The 27,710-nt window shown below is 26.8% G+C and overlaps 1 protein-coding gene across 1 annotated transcript in view; it reads right to left on the bottom strand.

Annotated features, from left to right (window-relative positions):
* LOC129974870 (WD repeat and FYVE domain-containing protein 3-like) overlaps positions 1 to 27,710 on the bottom strand; it is a 103,639-nt gene that overhangs the window by 18,816 nt on the left and 57,113 nt on the right. Inside the window, exons 35-57 of the mRNA XM_056087637.1 lie at positions 26,881 to 27,081; positions 24,901 to 25,089; positions 23,703 to 23,904; positions 23,152 to 23,223; positions 21,676 to 21,762; positions 20,592 to 20,730; positions 19,773 to 19,926; positions 17,320 to 17,514; positions 15,841 to 15,939; positions 15,624 to 15,701; positions 12,502 to 12,634; positions 12,242 to 12,330; positions 11,089 to 11,254; positions 9,649 to 9,833; positions 7,679 to 7,827; positions 6,306 to 6,362; positions 6,126 to 6,186; positions 5,710 to 5,795; positions 5,544 to 5,627; positions 5,118 to 5,172; positions 4,881 to 5,000; positions 3,970 to 4,087; positions 1,094 to 1,200 (exon numbers count right to left, since the gene is read on the bottom strand). Of these exons, the coding sequence (XP_055943612.1) occupies positions 1,094 to 1,200; positions 3,970 to 4,087; positions 4,881 to 5,000; positions 5,118 to 5,172; positions 5,544 to 5,627; positions 5,710 to 5,795; positions 6,126 to 6,186; positions 6,306 to 6,362; positions 7,679 to 7,827; positions 9,649 to 9,833; positions 11,089 to 11,254; positions 12,242 to 12,330; positions 12,502 to 12,634; positions 15,624 to 15,701; positions 15,841 to 15,939; positions 17,320 to 17,514; positions 19,773 to 19,926; positions 20,592 to 20,730; positions 21,676 to 21,762; positions 23,152 to 23,223; positions 23,703 to 23,904; positions 24,901 to 25,089; positions 26,881 to 27,081 (2,826 nt within the window). The remainder of the gene's footprint in view (positions 1 to 1,093; positions 1,201 to 3,969; positions 4,088 to 4,880; positions 5,001 to 5,117; positions 5,173 to 5,543; positions 5,628 to 5,709; positions 5,796 to 6,125; positions 6,187 to 6,305; positions 6,363 to 7,678; positions 7,828 to 9,648; positions 9,834 to 11,088; positions 11,255 to 12,241; positions 12,331 to 12,501; positions 12,635 to 15,623; positions 15,702 to 15,840; positions 15,940 to 17,319; positions 17,515 to 19,772; positions 19,927 to 20,591; positions 20,731 to 21,675; positions 21,763 to 23,151; positions 23,224 to 23,702; positions 23,905 to 24,900; positions 25,090 to 26,880; positions 27,082 to 27,710) is intronic.

The raw sequence follows: 27,710 nt of genomic DNA, 5'->3' as shown, positions 1-27,710 counted from the left end.
ATTAAATATAGCACTCAATTCTAATGTAGTATTAGAGAACGCAAAAAGCAGAAATAAAGTCAGTTCTTAAACTATATATAGATATATATTTCATTTTCTATTATTGCATATCTCAAGTATGAAATATTATCTCTAAAATTAGTATTTATTGAAATCTGAGCAAAAAATAAATTTCTAGAATTATGATGCTTTATTTACAATAGAAATCAACATCCTTAAAAAAAATATATCTACTACAAGGATACAGTTTGATTGAATTCATTTTTAAATAGTCGGAGAAGAGATCAAGTTTTAAATTATTTTTCTATGGAAAGATCCATATAATTAAATCCCAATATATTTTTAAAATGTAAATTAAATAAATAAAAAGAAGTTCATTATATTGCTAAAAAAGTAAATTATTTTCAGAAAAATATTTGGACAAGGGTATTTTGCTAAAAAAAATGCAGTAAATTAAATTTTATACAAATACAATATCAATGTATTAGTTAAATGAGAACAAAAAATTATATGTCAAATTTATTAAGAAAATAAAAGTAAAAATAATAATTTCAAAATTCATGCTTACAGCAGATAATTTTTTTCATATAATCTCATAATTATGTGCAAAAAAAAAAAAAAAAAACTGTTTAAATAAAGGGGAAAAAAACAAAACAATATCACCATTTATAAAAATTAAATTAAAAGAGTTTCAATAGTAGTATTTTGATACAAAAAGCATCTTTAAAAATTTAAATGATTTGTCTTTACCAATAATCCAAAGTTTGACTTTTATTTCATAAGCAGATACATTAAAAAAAAAAAAAAAAAAAAAAGACCCCCGCATAGCACGAAAAAATTTATTTCCTTATATGAAATAATGTTGTGTTCCTTATATGTAAACAAAAAATTTAGCTGTATTCTACCAAATTTTCAATTTTTATTAGAATGCATTAATTTTAAAAATATTTTTGATGGCATGTAATGATATAAAATTCCCAATAAAATTAGTGATTAATTTAAAATCGGATAAATTTCAGATTTAATACATAAAAATGAATGATAAAAGAGTATTTAATTGATTAACATTTATTTAGATTAATTTTTAAATCACCTGTAAATGTAAAAAATGCTGGGTGAAAGGCTCCATTCGCACAAGATATGAAGCTACAATCATAGCTGATGAATAAAATGTTCCATAATGATATGGGGGAGTTTCACCTAAAATACAAAACAACAAAAAACAAATTTAATTTCAAAATTAAATTAATAAACAGAAAACCAATAGACTGCCTGTATTTTTAAAGCAAAATATCAAACAATAATTAATCAGAATTAAATTTTTAGACATATAAGATGGTAGCAGCTAATAAATTAAACACTTAAAAAAAGAGTTATCTCTATTATGTAAAATAAAAATAGTAGGAGAGACCAGGTTAGTTGGCATTTGTTTAATAGCATTGTTAAAAACCACTAAATGACAGTAGAAGTGAAAACAGAGTGAACAGGAAGTATGACTTCATAAGCTCAGAAATTTTTAGTCAGTTTCATGTGAATCTGCAAACGCGAGAGGTCAAATTGTTAGTTTTTTCTTGAAAAGTAATTATTTACCACTTACTCAACTATCTTCTAGCTTATACAATATTAGCAATGAAGTTTATTGCACGATACATTTAGTATTTTGACATTCATGAGAATATGTCTTTTAATTAATTTAATATTTCTGGAAAAAAAATGGAATCAAAATAAAAATGGCATGGCGGGGCAGATTGGCCTTGTTTTTTGAATGATATCGACGACTAATATATATTTTTTTCAAAGTCATGGTTAGAAACAGAAAGAGTACGACAAATCGAGCTTCGACTCCTCAGACGTAATTTTTGAAGCAGTAAAACATATTTCATAAAGAACTGTTGTATACAAAGGCTGCTAAAAGGATGGGGTACCTTTGCTTTTCTTAAAACGCTACTGCCAAAAAGCTTCAAAAGCTGGCAGTGCCTAGCAGCTACCTGCTTTTTCAGCCGTCAGAAGGAAGCATATTTCACAGAATATGTAAAACGAATCTCAGATGTTTATTTTGGTCTCAGTCCGAAAGAAGTACCCAAATTTACTTATTAGTTTGTTCTTTTATTAAAACGGAAAATGCCCGATTCATGGAAGTTTAGTTATATTAACGTCCTGTTTTAAAGCAACAATAAAGCTATTTGGGTACAAACCTCGTAATTTTGAACCGCAGTCAGATGACGAGGATGACACCTAAACTGACATCTCCTCTCTAAACTTCCACACCACACCAGCGGCTGGATGTTTGGCCCCGACGGATTTAACGTGCAACAAATCCACTTACACGACGGTTTTGCGGTGGGATCAGGTCACAAACCTAAAGAACTCCGGTTCTCAAGCCAAGACTTTAACACCAGACTACCACGAAGTTTCTGATTGATGGAAGTGAAATCAATAAATAGAAGAGGACGGGTTCAATTTATTTTTTAAAAAAGAACTCTTACTTGTCCATTAGAAAGTCTGAAACAAGAAGTTTAAGTCGGGCAACCTCGTTTAATAAAACAACGTTGCTGCATTTTTTAAAGCAGTATTGCAACAAATACAGTTTCGGACTTGAGGATATATGGAATAGGGACCAGACATACTCCATAGCCATGCTCTCCAACTGGGTACCAACGAGATCAATAAAACAGCCGACTTTGCAGCTATTGGAATACTTCTACTGAACTCAGGACATATTTCTTGATTCGGAATTTCGGAGTAACGAACCATCCTTAAGCCACATTTAATGAATCTCTGTGACTCTTTGTTTTTGAATTTCATTTGATCTAATCTGATGTCTACTGACCCGACGGAATTTCAGCGGGAGAGTATAAAAGAAATGACACTCAACTGCTACAGGTGTTATCCTAAAGTTTTAATCCCAAACACTGTTTTACTCTGAAAGAGCCATGGCCATTATCAAAGGCTGGCACATGACAAGGAATAAGAAACGGATAAAGGAAGTGGCAGGTTGCTATTCTGAAAGATGCACTTCAAACAAAAAAACAGGCCGTTATCACAAAAAGGATTAAAAACAACTGCAAAAACCAAAACAAAAATCATACACAAAAAAAATTGAAGGAGGCAAGCTAAAAAAAATAGGAAAGTGGCAAAAGATGAAATGCAGAGAAAGAAAATGGAATTCAGGAGACAAATCTTTCATTCTGAGTCTCCTGATGAAGACGATTTTGATATTAACTGTGATTTGATTGAGGATTCCGATTATTTGAATCTAGAAAAAGATCCGGAGGTTAATGATTTTATATTAGTGAAACTGTTAATTGAAGATAACAGAATTTCAAAATTTTCATGGCTAAAATTTTGAACCAAAAGAGCCCCCAAGAATGGAAGGCGAGATTCTTCAAAAAAAAGTTCTACATGACAAACACATTTATTTTCCCCAATAATGCTGAAATAGCAGTTATCTCAAGGTCTGATTTAAAAATGCTTCTGCCACTGCCTTTGAACATTGGAGCAACAAAGATGTAAAAACATTTTTGCAATTTGAATTCGGTCTCAATTCATTGTATCTTGATTAAATGTTCATAAATTCGAAAAAGAAAGAGCAATTTTTAGTTAAATTCAATTATTTAAACTTTAGTTCAATAAAAGTTACTAGTTAAAACATTTTTTAAAATTTTCTTTTTAGATAAATACCAACAGTATAATTAAGAAAAGTACAAATATATAATGCCAATATGTCCCGCGTATGGTGCCAACACCCGGCCTCGGGGCATGTTGACACCATTGGTGTTAGCTCATTCAATTCGATACTGCTTGCTTATTTTTTAACCAAATTGTTATTAATTTCATTTTATACTAGCCATAGGATGTAAAAATGAGTTGGGATACATATAAGCTCTTTAATTATTATAAAAAAAAATATATATAAAAAAATTCTTGATCAAAATTGGAGAAAACTTACATATCTGAGAGAAAACTTACCATGAGGATCATCCCATTCTTTGAAACGTTTTTGAAATTGATTTAATCTGTCAGGAGTTTGAGCACCCATGGGTTTTGTAAAATCACGAAATGTTTGAGAGTCATTAAGATCAAGTTCCTGCAGACAAGATAAAAATGAATGCCTTTATTTTTATTAGGGCAAATGATGACCTTTATGTCTTATTATACATTATTTTGAATTATAGAAATATAATAAAGCAGCATCACATGATATAAGAATATTCACACTTAATTGCTATTCAAAAGTTAATTTCATAAACTTTAAGAGATCAGAAATTATTTTCTAGGAGAAAAATGTTATAAATTATATTTAAATATTGAACTGCAGCCTGCGTAGAGGAAGTAGTGTCTGTTAATTGGTTGATTTTCCTAGATGTGGCTATCGAAATGGTCTATAAAAATTTTTGTGTGTCAAGAATATTTTATTAAAATGGTTAATAGAAATCAGCCGTGCATAAAAAGTTGGATATTTAATTTTTTCAGTGATAATTTTATTGATTCAAACAATATAAAATGTAATGCTTCGCATTATTAAAAGCATTTTTTCAAATTGGAAACATTTAAACAATCCTATCTCTTAAAGTCCTATAATTTAAAATTTAGCTTTGGTCTATAATTAGAGTGGAGATACTCCATGCTAGTAAACTAATTAATTAATGATATGAAAAATATTTATTTATATAAACTTATAGAAATCATGCCTGAATTTCTATTAAAAACAATGCAACAACATAAGAATAAACAATTTTCAAATAAATAAACAATAACAAGATTTCTGAAATGCTACAAAGAAAAGGATTTTTTTTAAAAAATTCGATATCAATTATTATTAAAATTTATTTAGATATAAGTAAATATATTATATATATAAAAAAATGAAGCAAATATACCTCAGAATCATAGTCTGCTAATATCCAAGGAAAAACAGGATACTGCATTAAATCATTGTAGGAACGACCAGCCAGAGTATTCAAATGCATTAAGTATTGAAAGTTACTAATTTCGCCTCTCTGTGTATGAAGAAAACAAGAATACATTTTAAAAATGTATGATTATATGCAATATAAATAAAACAAATTATGTAGAAAAATAAATTTAGGACTTTAAAAACTGAAAAGAATACTTACAACCCAACGCTTTGTCACGGATGTATCACTAATCAGACTAGTAAATATATTAGCACTAGAGAAAATAAAATTAGAATTCAGTTTCAGACTAATAAATCAGAAGAATAAACAATAATACATAACTTATTTTGTTTAAAAAATATACAAAACAGAAGTTTTAAATATTTAACATCATCTTATGAATTTTATATTCCCAGCAATAATTAAGTTTTTACTTTTCTTAATTATGTAATCTAATGAAAGAAATTCAACTTAATCCTAAAGCAGAGGTACTTAGATTTCTCAAGAATCTAAGACTCCCCCCCCCCTCCTCAATGACTTTTTAAAGTTGACAATTAATATAATTTTTCCAAATTAAACATTTAGGGAATATAAATGTATGCATTAAAAAGTAACAATTATAAGTACATTAAAAAAGATTACTACCTAGATTCAACATTTGCAGTTCTCTTTTGACCAGCTAAAGATTCTTGTGCATTATCTGTAATAGCAGTGGCAACCGACAAAAACCTGCAATGCAATTGACAGCATTAACATAATCTAAGACAACAGCAATTAATTACTGTATAAATTGATGAAATATAATACTAACCGAGCATAAACTTTATTTGTAATCATTCTAGGAAATGCAAGAAGGTAGTTTCGGCCATCAGCTGAGAAAACTTCAAGAGCTATGGGCTATGAACAATAAGAATAAAAAGTACATGAATTTAAATAATAAATACTCCCAGAATTAAATATTTCAAACTACATATTTTGTTATTAACCAAACACTCTATATTTCATTTTCCTCATTTATAACAAAACATAAAAACAAAAACTGAATCCAATTAAAGAATTCACTTTTTATATATAAATTATATTTTTTTAACAATCAAAATATTTGCTTTCCTCTTCTTTGTTAATTATTCGTTTTTGTAGCAGAATCAATAATTCACATCAACCAAAGACAAATTAATAAAATTAAATTCTGCACTTCTTATTTATTACAAATTCTGCCATATTTACCTGCAATAAATATCTGCGTTTATGAACATCTCTGATTTCATCATAAGAAAATTTACTGCACCTAATGGTTACAAAAACAAATAATAGTACAAGAAATGATGATACAATGTATTATAAGAATGAAATATATTTATAGCAAATATTATTTTCCAAATATTTTAATGTATATTTGATACTTACATTCGTTTTTGATGTTTGCTTACAGGAGTTGAATTGGGTATAATTGGATCATGCATGCTGTAAAATAAAACCCATACGTATATGTTTTTGTTATTTTCATTTAAAAATGTTTTACAAATTTTATTTTTTAGTTAAGGACATAAAAATATTATTTAAATTTTATGTGTTTGAGAAATATGAAAGGAGGGCATTGAAAAAAAAAAAAAAAAAAAAAAAAAAGAATGAAGAGAGATAAACATATAAAATGTGCCTAAATGAAAAGGAGACTACAGTTGTGTGTAAAGAAATTTTAATAACAAAATTATAATTACTGTTCACATGAAACAATACAACTATAAATAACCAGCATTCATTGACATTGAAACACTGACCTCAGCATATAGAAAGGGATGGTTTAAAAAAAAAAAAAAATTAGGATTGCTGATGGATCCGAATGCTTGGACATCTACTGTGCACAAACCTTGCTTTAATCAAGCTTTTTTGTGGATTATGTGATGCACAGTCCTTTTGCTTATTGACAGTTCAACAGTAATTCCATGTGCAGTGATTTGACAATTCTGTCGTATGAGGTTCCACAGACAAAATTAGGGCATTGTCGGTCACAATGTGGCCCTGCCCAGAATGTAGCAATCCTTGATATTTATATGTCACAAGTCATAGCTTTGAACACCAATACAATATGGTGTACCATGCAAGACATTGCTTTCTATATCTTACAAAAAAATCAGCAAAGCATCTTTCCTTTCTATGCAAAAGATTCAGAAAACAGTTCTTTCTACTGATCTGGAAGAATTCATCATGACATTGCACAAGAAATTAGGATATTGATGTGAAGTTGTTAAATACACACATGCACTTGGGAATATCACCATGCTATCTATCGGCTAACACATTAACGACTTCATACAATGCCCAATTAAGGTTTCATTTTAATTTGGAAACACCTCATAGCTTATTATAGTAAATATAAATAATTCCAATTACTGATTAAAATTTAAAAAAACATATTAGTTTTAAATTTTAAAACATGCTATAATTTGATTAAAAATAGGCACATGATAATTGCCATTAAATAAGCTACTTTTAGAAAAGTGCAGTGGTTTATATTTGAGATAATACAATCATGGTTGACAATAATAATAATGAAATTATTTTAAAAGATGCAAGAGTTCAAAGAGTTCATTTATGTAGATAAATGATGAATAAAAAAGTCACAAATATGAAGTTAAGTAGAAATAAATTTTTTCATAATGATTTTTCTTCTGAAAAATAAAGTTAAGCTCAATACAGATATTTTTTATTAATGAATGTTTTCAAGTAAAAATGCTTACTGAAAAAACAAAGGGAATAAGAGGGATAGGGAAGGGACTTACTTAGCAGGCAAAGAATCAATATCTCGAATTTCACGAGTCTTCAATAGTGTAAAACCATCAACTACATAAAAGTGTTCTTTTCCGAAAAGTAACAAGCCTTCACATGTGTCAAGTCCTTGAATTCTTGCACATCGAAACATATGACTAATCTGAATGGAAAAATCATTCATAAAATTAATAAGATAAAGGAAAAAGTAAATTCAGTTTGGGATTAAAAAAAATATTTTTACAAGTAAACATTGCAAAGGCATAAAATACACCCACTCTTTCTTTCATGTATACATTTTCACACCACCTTTGTGATTGGCAACTTTTATTTAAAAATGCTATATAAATATAACATAACACAGCAGAATATCTGTAAAGCAGAGAACTTACTGAAAATTTTTACAGAATCTCTATTTTTCATTTTCTAAATTGCAAAATATGGCATTCAATAATAATAATAATGAAATTTAAACTAATACATTGCTTCCATTTATAATAAGGTTTAGAAAGCTACCAATCTTCTTTTTTGCATTAAATACCATTTTTTCACCATTTATCAACAAGCAACCTATTGATACATTGTACAGTTAATATATAGAGATAATATCTGAATTTAAAGATGCTTTGAATTCCATCATTTTCAGAAAACAAAATTCCTTTATAGGGAAGGAACAAAGGGATCAGGGGGCAGCGTCATGATCTTAAACAAAAAATCTGAAATTCTCTGAATTCAAAATGTCATTTCATTCTTCTTAGAATTTTGAGTATCATTGGTAAATATTGAAAGGCTTTTTGCTTTTATTCAGTAGTAAACATGAATTTACAGCTCAATGGCAGCTAATGCCTTCTGAATGAAAATGTTGTGATATTTGATCTTACACTATAAAAAACCTGCTTTTTCAAAGTAAGAATCTTTAGCCACAAAAAACTTTTCTATTAGTTTAAAACTTAAGATTCAAATTTTCATGCAGACCACATAACCACACTTATAAAGATATGCAAAATTCATACAAACCAATAAAAGAGTAATAAAATGTAAAATTACAATATATAAGTAGGGAAATTCTTTAACATATTTAAAAGAAAAATAAAAAAATAATTTAAAAAATTGTTTATAATTAAATAAAATAATTAGTTAAAAAGACAATCCAACCTTCTTTTATTATCAGCAAAAACATAGTCTTGATGTAAGTTCAATTTATATATATTTATCTAAAGTTTTACTAAAATTTTTCTGTTCAAAATTTTTGCTTACGTATGAACACTATTTTGATTCATTTACAAATTTGTTTTGCAAAAATCATTTTATTAACATTCAAAAGTAGAATTCAGGTGCAATCACCAAGCCAGTTGCCAAGATAGGAAAAGGAGAGAAGTCATTTATTCTAATATATGTATCATTAGTTGCACAATGAAATTTATCAATTTAAATTATTGGCATTATTTAACATGTAATGCTCTTTGAAGACATAATTTAAATTCTTTTCTCCCCTCCAGAATCTTTATTATAACTAAATAAAATTTGTTGAATCAATTATATGGATAAAATTATCTCTTTGTTCAAATTTAATTAAATAAAGTTTTAAAATAATTATTTATTTTCTAATTTAACTGAAAATTCTAGAAAAGAGAAACATTTTTCCATCTGAAAATACATTAAGGATGTAAATTAAAAGTGCTCTGTTCAGAAGACAAACTCCCTTTTTTTCTGGAATTTTTGAGGCCAGAAAAATGTATCTATTCATTACTGAATGCACACAACTCAAAGTTAAAAAATTTGAATTATTCTAAGACTATTAAAGAAAGATTTTTATTAGCTAATTAAGATAACTGAAGGTAAATTTCAATATATTGAGGAAGATTTATAATCTGAAAAAGATTGAGTACTCGGATTGAAAAGTACATTTTTTTGCATAAACTATATTGGGAAATGTTGAAAATAAAATATAAAAATTTCAGATTGAAAAAAAAAAGCCTATTACTTTTTCTCCATCTTCTAATAACCTTAAGATATTTTGATTTTCTGGACTGCTGTCACTGCTTTTGGAATCTTGATCACCAGAACCTTCAGTAGTGGTCTCTGATATATCTTGATCATCATCCCAATCACTTGAACGATTGGCAGATGATCTAGATAACAGGCAAGCAGCACGAAGGCCTTGGAAACCTGATAATAAGCACATCAGCAAAATAATAAATAAGACAGGAGAGAAACATCTGCACTTTAAACCAATATGAAATATATACATTATATCATACCTCAAAATTTTAAATATTATATAAATAAATAAAGAACAAAATATTGAGATCAAACATTTTCAACACCAAAATAAAACAATTAACAATTTCTTAAACTCTGTACTTAGTCCCTACCAAAAAGAAGAAAGGAGGGCTGGGGTGGAGTCTAATTTAATTGGAATTCTTTATAATAAAAATGCAACAGTTTCAAACTTTTTAATGTTTACTTTATTAATTCTAAACTATTACAAATTTTTTTCTCTTACATTTATTTTTATGCAGTATTTAGGAAAAAATTTAATTTAAGCAATTAAATTACAGGAAAATAAAAACTTTTCATATACAAATATAATACACTTTTATTTTACACAAATTAATTATTTTCTATCACTTTCAAAACATATTAAAAATTTTCTTTAATGATTCGGTAATAAAGACATTTTTTCTTCCCCTCAATAACTTTTTAATGGTTTCATTTGGACACTGTTATGAAGTAAGCCAATATTTGAAAATTAAAGTAAAGAAATTTTATTGTGAATAACTGTTTCAAAAGTGAACAAAAAAGACATAAGTAACCAGTGGTCTTTCCAAAACTTTCTCTTATACTCACTATTAAACTTATCATGCCAGAGAATGCCTTATATGGCATTAGGTTACAATAGTTATGAAATATACATTTTTGGCATGAATTTAACATTCTAACTGAATCTGTCATCTCACCCTTAGTGAATTATGAGATGATTAATCCCTGCCATGCAATTAATAGTATCTAAAAGTCCAATTTGTGCTTCAATTGACTCAAAAATTTGACACAGAACTGCACTTGTAATCACAAAATCCCTTATCAAATTTGATATTTTTAAGTCATTATATTTTTGAATTATCGTGTTTACATGTTTCTGAAAGCACAGATTGACTGACAGTCAACCCCTTTTTGGATTTCACTCAAATTTTGGAGAATTTGAAAAATTTCAATCTGTTCTAGAGAAATTAAATCTATTTACTGGACTGATCATTGTCACAGATGAACCTTTTCCAAAAACCTGTTTTTCAAACTCAAGGAGGTCTAAAATGTGGTGATTCATCAAAATCTTCAATTCAAATTTTTTTGGCAATTAAATACTTTCTCTATACTACGTACACAAGAAACCAAAAAACAAGTTGAAATAAACCATTTAACTAACCTATTTCTCTTTCTTCTGAAGATTCTGTATCATTTGAAATATCTACACTTTCTAGAGAAGCTGCATCCATTGATATAGTGTCTTGTTCCACCATATTTTCAGGCCTCCATCTCTTGTAATACTCTTTACTATCAAAACTTGTGGCTACTTTATACTTCAGTGCCCTCTAAAAATTATGATTAACAATATAAATTTCAAAACATTCTCACATATCTAAATAAGAATTATTAACACAAGAATTCTGCTGCACAGTTTATAAAAAAGGCATCACAGATTTTTAAGTTTCAGCTTATTGTGCATCTTAAAATAAGTATAACAATTTAAGAAAACTTATACAGCAAACTTAAAAAAAACATTGAAAAAAGTTTCTTTGATCTTAATATTTCCAAAATAATTTGTAATAAATAAGTTACAAAACTTATCAATTCAAACTAACTCCATTTATGGCAGTCAATTATTTAAAAATAATTCATTTCTTCAATAAACAAAGTGAATTAAATCTTTTATACTATGATGGCTTGCAAATTGGGCTTTTTGAAATTGTTTAATGTTTCCCTCCCTTTTTAAAACTGTTCTTTTTATTACTTTTTTAGTGTTTGATAAACAACAAAATAGAAAAAAATAATAAAATGGATTGATAAGCAAGAAACAAACAAGTTGGAACTGTTCAAAGCCTAGGCAGAATACTTCAAAATTCACTGTCTTCTACAATAACAAAAGGCATAAGCTAAAGATTGCATCCAATGAGTGTTGCAGTAGCTGGGCTGCTCTACTTGTAGACCAATTTTGGTACACATCCACCTGCATGAGACTCTTCCTTCCCCTTATACAAGGCTTATCTTTACTAACTTGATTTTTTTTTGTTAGCTATTATTGATTCTAGTTCCATTTTCATAATGCCCCAACAAAATCTTATTTTAATACACATTCATTTTCTTTTATTCAAAACTATTTGCTAAAATAAAACTTAGACAATGAAAATTAAAAGTTTTGAAGTATGTACAGCAATAATTGTTTTTTAATTGTGAAATATTTTTTGTAACACCACTTTTAACATTCAAAACTGCCAACATAAATAGCATAATGATTTAAGTTCAGTAAAGAAACATCATCAACTAGAAATTTTGTGGCAAAATTGAAACACAAAACTTACATTTTCTCCACCCTCAACTTCAGGCCGATATGGATAATGGATGTAAAAAAGCTCATTTTTAACCATCTTCTTCCTCATTCTACATGGTCCTACAATGAAGAGATATTTATATAGAATATAGAAATCTCCTCATATTATATATAGAAATCTCCTTATTTAAATATGAGAAGATTTCTATAAATATTTTAGCAAAACTTTCATGTCATAATATAAAAACACATGTAAATGTATCTTCAATAATAACAAAATTAAAAATATACCTTCGGTCATGTCTAACATCCATTTATCTAATTTTGAACCAACTGGAGGTCCCCAAAGAGCACGTTCTCTTGTCAATTCAGCTTCAGTTTGTAACCATTCATTAAAAACATACTTTTGCAAATATTGTTTATTCTGGAAGAAAAAGACACAAAACCTATAAACTCATATTTTAGAACAGAAGCAATATTATTCTATGTAGAATATGATTAGAATGTTAATGTGGAAAAATTAAATGTAATTTCATACTATATATATATATATATATATATAATACTGAATAAAATTTTGGGTCCAGATGTTTTGAGGTATGTACTCAAGAATTAATTGACCAATTCATTGAAATGGGATTGTTGGCAACAAAGGCTGTACTCTCCTAATGTTCTCTAAGATCATATGAAAAACAGTAGTTAAACTCGAACAGTTACAGATACAGTGGCAAAATTTCAAAATGGAAACATCAATTTCTTTTATTGGAATACATTCTCATTACCAAAAAAATAATAAATAGCATTGCAATGGTATCTGTAGCATGGAAATCACCAGCAGTAGACAGACTAAGAACTGAGGAGAAAACAACCAATAACAGCAGAGAAGCAACAGAAAATAAAACATTTTATTGTTTAACAAACTTTTAACTTGATGTACTTCAACCATGATGACACTATGTATTCATTTGTAATTCATGATGACACTATGTATTCTTAGAGTTTAACTGTTGTTTTTCATATGTTACTGTTTTTTAGCGCATACCTCAAAATACCTTGAACCAAAATTTTATTCCATTCTTGTGAATTCTATGATAGTTACGGTATTGTATATTGTGACAGTTTTTTATAGTTACCAGGTATATATATATATATATATATATATATATATATATATATATATATATATATATATATATATATATATATATATATATATATATATATACCTGATCTTTCTCTTTCCAGGGTTTGATAACACTGCTAGTATCTAGTGCTGAATTAGTGTAGCCGACAACACTTCCATGCAACTTGTCACTGTTAGTTGCTGGAGTGTAGCAGACCATTACATATGCACCAAGAGGAAATGAGGGCAGTAATTCCATTTTTGTTTGCAGAAGGTGTTAAACCTGTGGAAATTATCGTCGGATGAAAGTGAAGTATGGTGATAGAGTTTTTCACAAAGCATGACCTACGAATGGATAAAGCACTTTCAACAGAGAAAAACTTCTTTAAATGACGATGAAAGATCAAGCAGGGGATCAACGTCAACAACTGAGGACAATTTGAAAATGGGTATGGTGATGGGAAATAGATGAATCAAATTAAACAAAAGTGTCAACTTTTTACATATCACTCATAGTTCAGCATATATTCCTTCTTACAAGTGCACATACATGCTCAGCCACCTTCTGTCCAATGCATGGTTGAAACAATAAATGAGTTTGGATTCGAAGTGCTGGTTCATCCGCCAAACAGTTCGAGATTTGACTCCAAGCAATTTTCACATGTTTGAACCATAGAAAAAAGTGCTAAGTGGAAGATTCATAACCACTAAAGAAGTCATTGATGCAGTGCAAATTTGATTACAGATATTTTCGAATTGAATACAGATTCTGTTGATTTTCTCCCAACAGAATAAAAAATTTGTGAAACGGGAAAAGTTTGTTGAAGTCCAGAGTGGCTATGTAAAAAAAAAAAAAAAATAATGCAAGTTTCAGTTTTTTTTATCATTAGAATAAATGCACCTTTTCTCAAATGTCTCTTTACTTTCTGATTCTCGCTCACACAAATATAAATATAGGCTAGTTTAGAATTCAATACAGAAACGAAATATAATCATTTTCATTGCTATTAAAATAATAACTTTTAACACAAGGTAAATTATTTAAAATGTCTATGAAGAGATAACCAACTTTAAAGGACAATAAAACTAATTTTGACAACTTTGAAGAAAGATAGTTGCTGAAATAATATAAAGAGAACACTAACATAAATATCAAAATACTTCTAAATGTTAGGTATTTAAGAAATAACCATTTTTTTGAATAAATTTGAATAGTTCATCCTTGAAAATTATAAAAATCTCCACCTTTTATCACTAAACACTTTGATGCATACGGTTTAAAATTTTAATATAAAAGAGCTGAATGATTTAAATGAACGATACAAATAAAATTTGTTAAAATTTTAAGCGTTAATACATTATATTTTTCTCTATAAGAATATAGATAAGTCCGCCTCTGGTAAAAGTTCTTGAAATTAGTTTAGTTTTAATTAACAATATTGTTATTCTAGTTTCTACTAACATTCGCTTTGAAATTTTTTTGAAAGTATAAAATAAAAAAATATGACTCAATCAAATATGTAATACAAAAACAGAAGAAAATCAAAACCTTTTGATCATTAATTTCACTATAAAAATTAGAAGAAATTTAACCATCTTCAATATAGCAGGTACAATGAAGGCTTGGGTTAGGCAATTTCTGCATGTTTATAGAGTTTCATTATTTGATTTTTAAATGTCATCTATGTACTCTAATAATTCATGTTTGATTTTAAAGCATATCTTAGAGTATATCAAAATTATACGAAAACCCTTCAAAAGAAAAATAAAACACAAAGAAGTTTGGCAACTTCAAGTAATAACCAAAGTATAGAGCTATACACAAGATATTGCTATAGAATCAAATGTAATATAATGTTCTATAAACATGCCAAATAAACTATTGCTCGCAGTTAAACTTTTGAACAGTACAAAGAAAATAAATGAAAAATAATGATGCCAGATTCAAATCCTTCTGACTAAACACAGCATAAAACAAAAAAAGTATATAAAATCATAAAAAATATTGTTTTGAGCTTTTAAGTTTTTGATTAACTTTTCATATAAAAATATTAAGTTTAGTTAAGTAAAGTATTTCAAACCACATCAATATTTATAAATATGGATCCTTGTTCATCTCCTTTTCCATAGATGTGAAGTTAATATTATTTGTATGCATATATACAAGCAGAATTAAATTTTCCACAATTAAATGATAAAACTCACCTTTCTCTTTTTCAATTAACAAAAATAAATGCATAGAACAATCTATAAAACATGAGCTAAAAATTATTTATGTAATTTAACTTACTTGTTGATACTGTTTGGACTGAAATTCTACCAATTCTCGAACAACTGACAAATGAGATGAAGTATAAAGCTCCAATTCCTACAGATAGTTAAATATCTGTTAAATATATATATACAGATAGTTAAATATCTACAGATAGTTAAGAATCTGAACAACTATAACAAATTAAATAAGATTTTAAAGAGCAAACTATTAAAAATTTTCCAATAAGATTTACTTTATATGAAATATTGCTGAGGGGAACACGATAGGTATGGTCTTTTTTAATTTTTCTTGATGCAAGTCGAGATAAACCACCAGTTACTTTCTGGAGTTTCTGCAAAAGTAAACATAGTTTAATTGAAGGTGGGAAAAGCATCTATGGTAAAATATATATATACTGGGATAAAACCTTTGAATGATAGCCATAGAAACCTTATAATAATATATCTAAAAACTCATTATAATTGCATTTATAAACATATATTATTTTGTAAAAAAATTCAATGTCATTTTTTAAAATTGATACAAAAAAATTTAGTGATTCCAAAAATATGATAAATAAAAATTACAGGTACACATTTTTAATGTATCTTAAAATCAAATAAAACTTTCACAAATATCAAATTACAAAAATTGTCTGAATTAAAATGAAATAAAATTAAATCATAAAAACATATGCATTATATAAATTTCCTTAAAAATTATTCTTAAAAAATAATTTAGTGGATTAATCACAAAAACCAATTTAAATCAGAAGCTATTATAGAAAAAGTGTTATAACCCTTATATGAGAATATTTACAAATGAAAAGAATAATAAGTTTAAGACAATAGGAAGCTTTGTAAATGAAATCACTTGTAAAAACAAATGTAAAGTTTGAGAATTTTTGAGTACAAATAAGTAGTTGTTCCAATTGAAAAAAAAAAAAGAATTAAATATTTTATAAAGAAGCAACATAAATTAGCGACTGATGCTGCTTTTTAATAAATATATATTATTTTAGTTATTAATAAACAATGGATCAACAATTCTTTTTTATTGCCACATAAAAAAGTTGTTTTGAACTTGATGAATGATAATTTCTGCTGCTTTTGAAACTCAAAATTAAAAGATTTTCAGATAACTAATCTTTGATGAAACATTAACATAAGAAATCAATTTAAAGTAGCAGAATTAAGAAATATTTTTTTATCATATTTCTTCCCATTTAACAAACTTCATTCTTTTCATTAGCAAGTAAGAAATTACTAATTTGGAAAGATTTTAAAACTATGATATTTTATTTGAGAGATATAAAAATAAAACTGAAGCAAACTTTTTCTATAAATTAACTTAATATTAATAATTGTGATGAAAACCTAAATAAAAATATAAATGAAGCAACCAATATTTTGAGCATAATAAATGTTCCAAATTTATATATTTTATTATAAACATATGTTTCATTTTAACAGAACATGGGCCAGAAGAAATGAATTTCATTCTTTTCAATGACACACAAAATAACATTCAAATATGAAGGGAAAAAACATTGACATTATTTAATTATGTATCAATACTTTTTCAAAGGAATATCTCTGAAACTTTCATATTTTAGTAAGTATTTACTAAATCTACTTGAATTTATTGAAATTGCATTAAAATTTTTATTCATAAAATATTTAAAAACATTAGAATTTGTACTTCATATAAATTCATGTCAAATTATACTAACTGATTGAAACTGTGATTGGAAAAACCATGTTTCTTTAGTATATCCTTGTTTCCTTTCACTATCCAAGTAGTTCTGCCAGCACTTGCCAATGGGTTCATGCAATACTGACCTCAAAGAATCTAGACTTGGTACTTTAGCATTTTGAGTATGAGATGTAAAACCACTCAAAGGCATTTTACACACTTCTTCCAAAGCCTAGAAATAATTTTTTATTTAGTTTACAAAAAATATGAAGAGAAATCAAGAATGCATGCAAAATATCTGATTTGAAGTTTTATTTTAAAAAAAAATGTTTTAAACTTTCATGGTAAAATAAAAAAAATCACCAATCTCATCCATATTAGGAACATAATTATTAATACTGCTGCTTTCCCCTCGTGGTTTAGTAAGATAATTTATAGAGTGCTTGGTTTATAAAAATTAAAAAGAAAAAGCAAGCCTTCTGATAATTAAATCCAAGACAAATTATAATAAGACAGTAATATACCTTTCCTTTTTTCTAAACGTTCATTAAATATGCATTGCAAAATGAAAATTTAGCAAAACTATCCAACTTAATAAAAATATTATAAATAATGAACTAAGCATTTGTCATAAAAAATAATAGGGAAATTATACAGGATCTACTCCAATTGTAGCCAAATAGTTAATTTTTCAGGCATTAGAGATGACCTATATTTCTAAACAAAAACATGCTCTAATTGACGTAAAGAATTATATTTTAGATTGAATGAGTCAATATATGTGCTTCTAAAGAAATTGCATTAAAATTTTTATTTAGTCCCATGGTCTTATTAATCATAATTAGTAAAATAGTCTTGATACACTGATATTTTAAATAATTGGGATTAAAATTGACATGGGATATGAAGCTTTGATTATCATTATTTTAGATTGTTTAATACAACTGTCCACTTTAATATAAATTCATCAATCAACATAAGACATTTCCTTGAGGTGGTGACTAATAATCTAGAACAATGACATTCAAATATTCAATTGTCAGTTTTGGGGATAGAAGAATGAAATATTTACTTAAAATGTTGGCACATCAAATATCTTAATATATATAAATTACGTGTCACGTTGTTTGTCCGCGATGGACTCCTAAACTACTTAACCGATTTTAATCAAATTTGCACACCGTCTGCAGTTTGATCTAACTTACAAGATAGGATAGCCCTTTTTTTGAATTTTTAATTAGAATTTTAATTATTAATTAAAAACTAACTTTCCCGCCAAAAAAATCTTCATTTTCCCCACCGCCAAATGAGTACGGCTTCAGGTTTTTTCCCCAACAGTCATGAGGCTAGGCTTAAGATTTTTCGGCTGATTATTTGAAACGATTCTATTCATTTTCTTAATGTTTGATGCATTTAAAATTAAACATTGTTAATGAATCGATCTTTCAGATTCATTCTTAAGTACTTTTGAATTAAAATAAAACAGAATAAAGGAAATTAAAAATTTATAATCTGCATAGCGTTAACCCAACTGGCGTAGAAAAACTCTCGCATTTGCGTTACCGTAACTGGCGTTGAAAATTCACGCATGCGCATTGTGTTCTGATTGTTGACATGACAACCATTATCAACGGATGATTTAAATTATTTTTAGGTTAGTTGTATGTTTTTGTAATTAAATTGTATTAATGTTAGTTATATATTTTTTGTATACGCTTATAGTTTTAAGTACATCGTTTTTTAAGTAGATTTTTTAAACCTGTTTTCGACCGATTATTTTAAACGATTCATTTTATTTTCTTAGTGTTTAATGCATTTGAAATTAAACATTGTTAATGAATCGATCTGTTCATGATGAATCTGAGAAAATTTTGTTGACAAATTCTTGAGATATTACATAAATTAAGAAAGATATTCTTTAGTGCCCATAAAGTTTAAATGCTCAGTGACTCTATTATCCGTAATCATATTATTAAAAAAAATGATTTGTTTCAGTAAAAAATATTATTATATTAATTGCAGATTAATCCTTTCCACTTTAATTTATAGTATAAATTCTACGGGAACTAACAGAAAATTAGAGAGATACGTTTATAATATTATGAGTAAATTATATGCCTATCAAAATTTGAAGTTTTAAAATATTTTGATGAAGAAGCTATTAAAGTAGGAATTGCATAAAATATTTAATTATTAAAATTTTAACGAACATTAAGATTGGCGAACCGTCTGGTCGCCAAAGGCGGCTAGTAGTTTACTAAATATTAATAGGACCAGAAGCATGAAAAAAAGATTTAGGCTTCCAAGAGAAATTAAATTAGAAATCCTTTCAAAAAAAAATCCTTAGCATGTTCTTTCAATAACACTAACAAAATAATAATGATATGCAAAGTAATGGCTTTCATATTATTTTCATGCGATACAATGTTTCATATGCCATTAGAAAATGTTATAATATTGATTTAGAACAAAAATAAAAATAGGACTTACTTGTCTCCGACTATTATACAATTCTTCCCAAACTCTGTTTGCAGCATTGGATATTAAGGATGCAGCTTCTTGAGCTGATGTACGATGATTGGTTTCAGTTTGTTCTCTACAATTTGCAGGCACATGCCATGTAGTTTGTTGATTAGCATTTTTACTAAAAAAAAAAAGGAAAACAACTCTGAAAAAACATGCAGCTGAACATTTCAAAATTGGGAGGAGGGGGAAGAAAAAGAAAGCAAGTCTAATATCTAAAGAATAATCAATATAAATATATTCAATATCTGCAATATTAATTTATTAATACTCAGTTTAAAACACCAACTTTGAAAGTTCTTAAAATATTAGGCTATGAACAATATTAAATTAAAACTAAATGTTGAAAAAAAAAACATTTTTTTTGTTTCTATTAGAAAATTAAGAAAAAAAAATCTGTAGATAATTTTTTAAAAGTATTTTATGATAAATAAATATTTAAAGACCTTAAAATAAACTAAAATATCATAGAATAAAGAATACTTTCAAATTCTTTTCAATATCTCAAAAATAAATTCAAAATGGAAATATCTTAAAAATCGGGTTAATGGGTGGTGTACGCCAGCTGAACATTTTTTAGGAATTTGACCTACACATTGTTGGTGAAAACAAAAAATAAATACTGGACTGCATGCAATTTAAATATAGGAGTAAAATGTAATTGTCTGAAAACTGGACATTAAAGAGCTAAGATTTTGTATCAAGGATAGTCTTAAACTAAGAACATGCTTCATTTATAAAAAAGAAACAATAATTAAATTGATAACACTAATACATAACACGAACCTTTGATTTGGATTTTCAGTAAATTGGAACAAGCAATAGCTAAGACACCCAAAAAATTCATTTTCATGATTCACAGGAGATAAAATTATATTTTTATGAGCAGCAATTTTTTGTAATCCTTCAAGTACCACCATTTGATCTGAAATTTATAACACAGACAATGTAAGATTTTCTTAGATTCTAAAATTTAAAACTAAAAACATCTATATTAAATTATAAATAGAAATTTTTCATCTTATTAAACCCGTAAAAACCATATATAATGAATTATTGAATTCCAAGACATTTAATAGCCTCAATAAATTGCATTAAGATTCCTAATAAAAAAGCCAGTCTGTGAAAACAAGATAGAAACATGTTTAGCAAAAAGTTATCAAAACTGCAACAAATGTTTTGCAGTTTCTCTATATTGTAAGTAAACAAATGAATCTTTTAAAAATATATATATATATAGTTATTGTATAACAAATAATATTGCTGGACATATAATTGTTTTTAATACATAAAGTTAACAGAACCAAGAATCAGACAGTCAATTCATTATTGAATTTTATTTTATCAAAATCTGATATAAAGCTATAATTCTAGTAAATAAATAATTCTATAAATTAAATTTCAGCCATCTAGCCTTTTACAATTTTGAGATCACAAGTAGATGGTTGGTTGGAGAGATAGATTTCTCAGAGAGAATTGCTGTCCAAAATTTGACAGAAATCTTTAATATTGAAGTTATTAAGAATTTAATTTTATTTGACAACTTTGTTTTGTTTTGCAGATGTATTTACAGACAGATGTAATACCAATACCCCCCCCCCCCAATTCAAGGAAGTCTAAAACATGGAGATTCATTAAAATATTAAGGCACAATTTTTTGACCACAAAAATATTTTCTTTTTGTATATTCAATAACAATCTTTTCTTCGAGTCTCTCACATGTTTATATTGAATAACAAAGTTTTAAGCCAGGATATTTTAAAATTCATATTTTTATGTAAAACTGATTTGCTAAGACAGTATATTTTTAAAACTTTCTAATTCAATCAATCAATTTCAAAAAATAAATTTTAAAGAATCTATTCCTCACCCACAACATTTTCCATGGGTCTGGACAGCTGGTAAAGAATGGTCCTATTAAGACTGTGATATATACTATCTAATGATATCGAAGAACCTAAGTACCAAAACAATAAATGATATTTTAAAACAAAAATGCTACAGTATATGATACACAATTTATATATATACAAGAAATTATTTTAAGGCCAAAAATAGATTGAAAAATACGAATTCTTTTAAAAGAAAAGATTAAGCAAATTTTAAGATTAAAATATATATTGGAATTATTCAGGATAAAATAAGACCAAGATAGCCTTATAAGTCAATAAGATGACTCGCATTTACAAGAATTTATTATTTCAAATTTCTAACCTTTCACATATCTCAAAATAAAGAAGAGTCAAATTATTTAAGTTAAAAGTAAATCTAAGTAAAATAGGATTAGAGTAACTAAAAAAGTCCTTCTAATTTGAAAGTTAGTGTCTTAATTTATTCAATTTGAAATTAGCTATTATCTCATCATAAAATAACAAAATCTCATTATTCATTGTATTGATTCAACTAAGAATTGATAGAATATTAGCATCGTAATTCATCATCTCTGCAATGAATTATGTTGCTTATGAATTAAATTTTAATTTATGCAGTTAAAAATGTCATAATTCCATATATAAGTGAAGTATGAACATTATAATTAAGAGTTAACTTTCATTTTTTAATCTGTTACATTATCTTTTATCCATTCAAATGATGCTATTTTTCAAACATTTTTTTTAAAGTTAGTATCAAATAACGCATCTTCATTATTTTATAGAATACAAATGTAAAAGAAATTTTTTCATTGAAAATCTATCCAATATAATGACTATTTTAGGAGAGAGTACCTCAGCAATTATATTATTCTTTCATTAAAAATTTCTGACCTCATAATTGCAACTTTGATAAGTATGGGAAATACCTATTAAACTTGAAATGTTCCTATATAATGTGATATCAGACTAACCTATACAGTGACACAATTTACCAAATAATTATTTAGCAGAAATCAAGAAATTAATAAAATAATAATTTAAGAGAATTTATTTAATTAGAAATTAATAAAAAAATAATTAATGGGAATTCAGAGACATGAGACTGCATCCAATTAGTCATTATGGCAATAAAATTTCTCATTAATAGCATACAGAATGAACCCAAATAAAGAAATAAAATTCCTATTTCAATGGCTAAATGTGCCACAACATTGTATAAAAATAAATACATTTGAAAAACAAAAAGTCTCACATATCAAACAGTTGCAACTTTACCTTTGTCACTAAAACAGAATAAAATTATTCAGAAATAGTATTACAAATGTTTGATATTAAAGAACTCTTTTTTCCAAGTATAAATGTATAATATTATCATTAAAACACATTCTCATATGTATAATATTGTTTGACATTAAGCTGATGATTTTCAATAATTTATGGTAAAAAGAACTAAAGAAAATAAGAAATATTACCTTTTCTTTTGGCTTGTGCTATCAATTTTATTATAAAATCAAACACTTTATGACAATCTTTTGCAAAAACTCCTGTAAGGAAGATCAAAATTTAATAATAGATATAAAAAAGTCTGATTTCAGTATTATGAAGGAATTAAACAATTACGAAAAAATGTACAAAAAAATTTAAAAATGCATCGACTTTAATTCTAAAAAATTTGTATCATTATGAATATCAATAAATGTAGCATCTAACTTTCGACTATTTAAAGAAAATTGACTATAATCAGTTTGAATAAATAATATATATATATATATATTAATCAGTACATGTATAAATATTTATGATTTTTTATTGCATAGAAACTATATATATATAAAAAAACAATAGCTGAGAAAATAAAAAAAATCAAAGTTAAAATCCTCATTTTGAATAGAAGGAATTTATTAATAAAGAGGAGCAAGAAATTTTCATATAAAAAATGAAAGCATTTCAGTAACTTAAGAATGACGCAAACAACAGGAAGTATAACATTTATAAGTTTGAATACATCTTTCAAAATATTTACCATGCCAAAGTCTATCAACAAGACAACTAGTAAAGTAGAAAACATTTGGCACAATATTGTTGTAGCTACCACCAGCAATAATAGGCATGGCTGCCTGCTCTCCAAGAAGAACATCAGCAGCCAGCAAATGGTCCATCACAAGTGATAAAATCTCAATTTGAAATTCACATTGTTGATTGTGAGTAGAGTCTATTGGTACAGCCTATATTTTAATAACAAGAAAAAATCTATCACAAAACACATGCTATGCAAAGCAAATGACTGAAAGAGAGAAAATTGTTAGTAAAACAAAGCAATTTTTTAAAATTTTATTTTTAAAATAAAGGAATTACATGATGTTTTTGATTTTTAAAATATTGGATACAAGATAGTTTAGAGGAACACGAAATAAAAGTAAATTGACTAAATTGATCAGAATTAAAACTTGACCAATCTTTTTCTATAATAATTTTGTAAATATATTTATAATGCCTTATCTGATTGATGAATAAAAAAATATTTTAGGTCAAGTTTAAAAATATGTTTTAAATTATAAACCAGGCTATTTAAAAATCGGACATAACCACTAATGTTGCACTAATACATATTTTTTTAAATGGTGGTATGTAATTGGTTTCACCAAAAAAGTATTGAAGATATAAGAAATATACACTATCAAATTATTTCTAACTGCTAACTCCAACTATTAATAATTGTCAAACTGAATCAGAATTATGATTGTAAATATTCTTTTTTTTTTTTTAAATATGTACTTATTTCTTTAATAGCAATTCTAAACTACATTAAGCATATACTTTAGCAACAAAAGTCATTTATATAACATACATTCAAATTTATCTTCCATTGTTACTTTTTGAAACGCAACATTTTCCTACCATGAGAAATTCAATGTGCTGAGAAATAGATAAAAATAATTCCTAAAATTAGTAACTCCACTTATTTAAGAGTTAGGATCATTAACAGAAGTAAAAAAAAAAAAGAGATTAACATATAATTATACCAAATAATTTTGGAATTAAAATTAAATCTTGAAAACAAATTGATTCTTCAATACTGGACACTGATAATAACAATAATTTAGTCATTTTCTCATTAGCACAAACAATTTCTTTTTATTTAAATTTTAAAAATGATTAAGCTAAAAAAAACATTTATATGATAACAAAAATTATAAATATCCAAAAAAATATTCACTCACTTCCAAAAGAAGATCTATGACAGGTGTATGTTTTGGCATTGGTGGCAAGGAAAAACTATCAACCACAAGTACACGTAAGAAATCCATTACATATTTCCGAGCACTATGGGTAGTTAGAGAGTCTCTTTCATAATAACTTGAACTGTCTTTGGATTGTAGAAATACAAATTGTTGTTCAGCATCAAAATTCTAAATGGAAAATATAAGAAAACCCTTGAATTCATAATTAATAAACAGCTGATATCAGGATGCATATTTAAAAATTCTTCAAAAAACACCTAAAATTCCAATACATTTCTGAAGTTAAAAATTTATTTTATTTGCAATTCTTATTTGTTTTTATATAAAAATACAAATTTTCTTTCTAACATTATTTTAAGAAAGAAATTTCCCATCTCAAAATTTTATGTTGACTGAGATTATGAACTTATAACTAAAATGTTAAAATTAAAAGGAAACCGTAATATATCTCTATAGGTATAAAGCAACATTTGAATATTTTTTTAAAAAATAGAGATAGTTATTAAGAATTTATCTAACATACCAATTATTGGGTCTAAAAAGAAATTTAGATTTATTTCCTTTTTTTGCAACTCTTTAAAAATTCCTTTGTGAATTTGATTTTCTCCAGTTCTTAAAAAAATTTTATTTTGTAGAAAATCTTTAATATGTAATTAAAAATATTGTAAGATTTTGTTGGAAAATATATGAGGGAAAGTAAAAAAGTAAAGATAGTTTTCAGTTTCTCTTTTCAGAGCTTTGTAACACATCTATTATCTAGTGCTGTATTAGTGCAATCAGCAACACTTCTACTCAACATGTCACTCTCATTCCCGTATTGAAGTGTAGCAGACCATTACAAATAGCAGGTCCATTGTCGATTTGAACAAAGGAGGAAATGAGGGCAATGATTCTCTTTCTGCTTGTGGAAGGTGTTAGACACACAGAAATTATTTATCGAATGCAAGCTCAGTGTGGTGACATCTGTTTATTGTGAAGCAAGATCTACAAATGGATAGAGTGTTTCAAACAGGGAAATTCTTCTTTATGTAATGGAAACAAATCAGACAGGCCATCATCATCAACCAATGAGGACAATTTGAAAGTTGCTGAGGATACAGTCGTAGAAAACCGACTAATTTAGACTAAACTGAAACCTGCAATCAGATTCAAACATCATAGAAAACTGCGAAAAGATGTCACCCTGCTGCAAGATAACCGCTGAAACAATAAAGGAGTTGGGATTCAAAGAGCTGGAACACCTGTCATATAGCCTAGACCTGAAGAAGAACAGAAGAAGAAGTCATTGATGTGGTGCAAAATTGATTACAAATACTTTTGAATTGGATACAAATTCTGTCGCAAAACTTTTTTCCCCCAACAGAATAAAAAAAAATAAACCTGTGAAACAAAAAAGTGTGTTAAAGTTCAGGATGGTACGCAGAAATAATTGTTAGAATAAATGCCTCATTTCTCAAATGTCCTTTTACTTTTTGACTCTCCCTCATGCATCACTCATGATCATTCTACTCACCTGATTTTTTTTAAAAATTATTCTAGAATTCTTATGATGAATATAGAAAATAACTTTTAAAAAACCCAAAACTTTAATAACATATACTTAAAGTACTATTTCAATTTCAAAAACATAGTTAGGACAACATTAATACATATTGATATAGAAACAGCTTACATGAAGAACTCAAACTTGTCACAAATTAATTTTATTGAAGACTTTATAAAAAAAAATCCAAAAAAATTATAAAGGAAAAAACATTTTTTCTTATATAATTTAAAAAGTTTTCTGAAGTTTGTCATTTTACACTTTTGTTAATCTTGTGCAAGGATATTAAAAATATTAGCAGGATCAATACAGACTTCCTACATCAATTATGAACATTAACAGAAAAATGATAATTTAAGAGCAACAACAAATGAAAGTAAAGATATTATTTTGATGAAACCAAAATCATTTCTTACTTGGAAGTCATCTAATGGAGAATTGACAATATCCTGTTCAGGAGCAGGTGGATTAGGTGTGAATAAAGTGCACACTAAAGCACTGATGACTTCTTGTGACATACATATACTCAGAAAATCAGTACGGTTGTGATATAATGACACGAAGAAACGTATAAGTGTAACTGTATAGTCTGACACAGCATCATCCAAATCGATAGCCTAAAAAGAAAACATTTGCTAATTATTTATAAAATAATGACAGCTTATGTTTTAAATACTTTTAAGCCAATTAACAGTTTTAAATGGAACAGTTCTATTTTTTTTTTTTTTTAATATCTTACTAGCAAACTGGAAGGCAAAGGTAGATTTTGTCTGTATGAAGTCATGCCCCCCCCCCCTTCCCCTAGTATTTCTTCTTCTAAATTCATAGAAACTGAAACTAAAAGGATGAAAAAGAATGCAAGTGATGAGAGATTCCCAACAAGGTATCATAAGGTTAATTACGAAATCAGATAAAACAAGGGAACTTTAAAACCACTTTTCAATTGTTACAGTGAAACAACAATTCACATGCTTTTTTTTCTTTCTAATTTCAATAATAAGGGGAATTAAGAGGAAATAAAAATATTTGAATATCATCATTCCTTCTCTTTGAGATGGCTTGCCCATCTCAATTTTAAAATTGAACTGAGATATCATTCTCCCTATAATATGTTCCTCATTTATTTAAATCTGATTAAAACTATTTGAATATTTATAGATATATATATTTATAAATAAAACTATTTATTTATAAATATATCCACATGAGAGGTTTTTATTAGGGATTTAAAGATCATGATTAGTAA

Source organism: Argiope bruennichi, chromosome 7 (genome assembly GCF_947563725.1).
Source record: "Argiope bruennichi chromosome 7, qqArgBrue1.1, whole genome shotgun sequence".
Classification (NCBI taxonomy): domain Eukaryota; kingdom Metazoa; phylum Arthropoda; class Arachnida; order Araneae; family Araneidae; genus Argiope; species Argiope bruennichi.
Note: the sequence above shows the minus strand (reverse complement) of the source record. Positions and strands in the feature narration are given on the sequence as shown.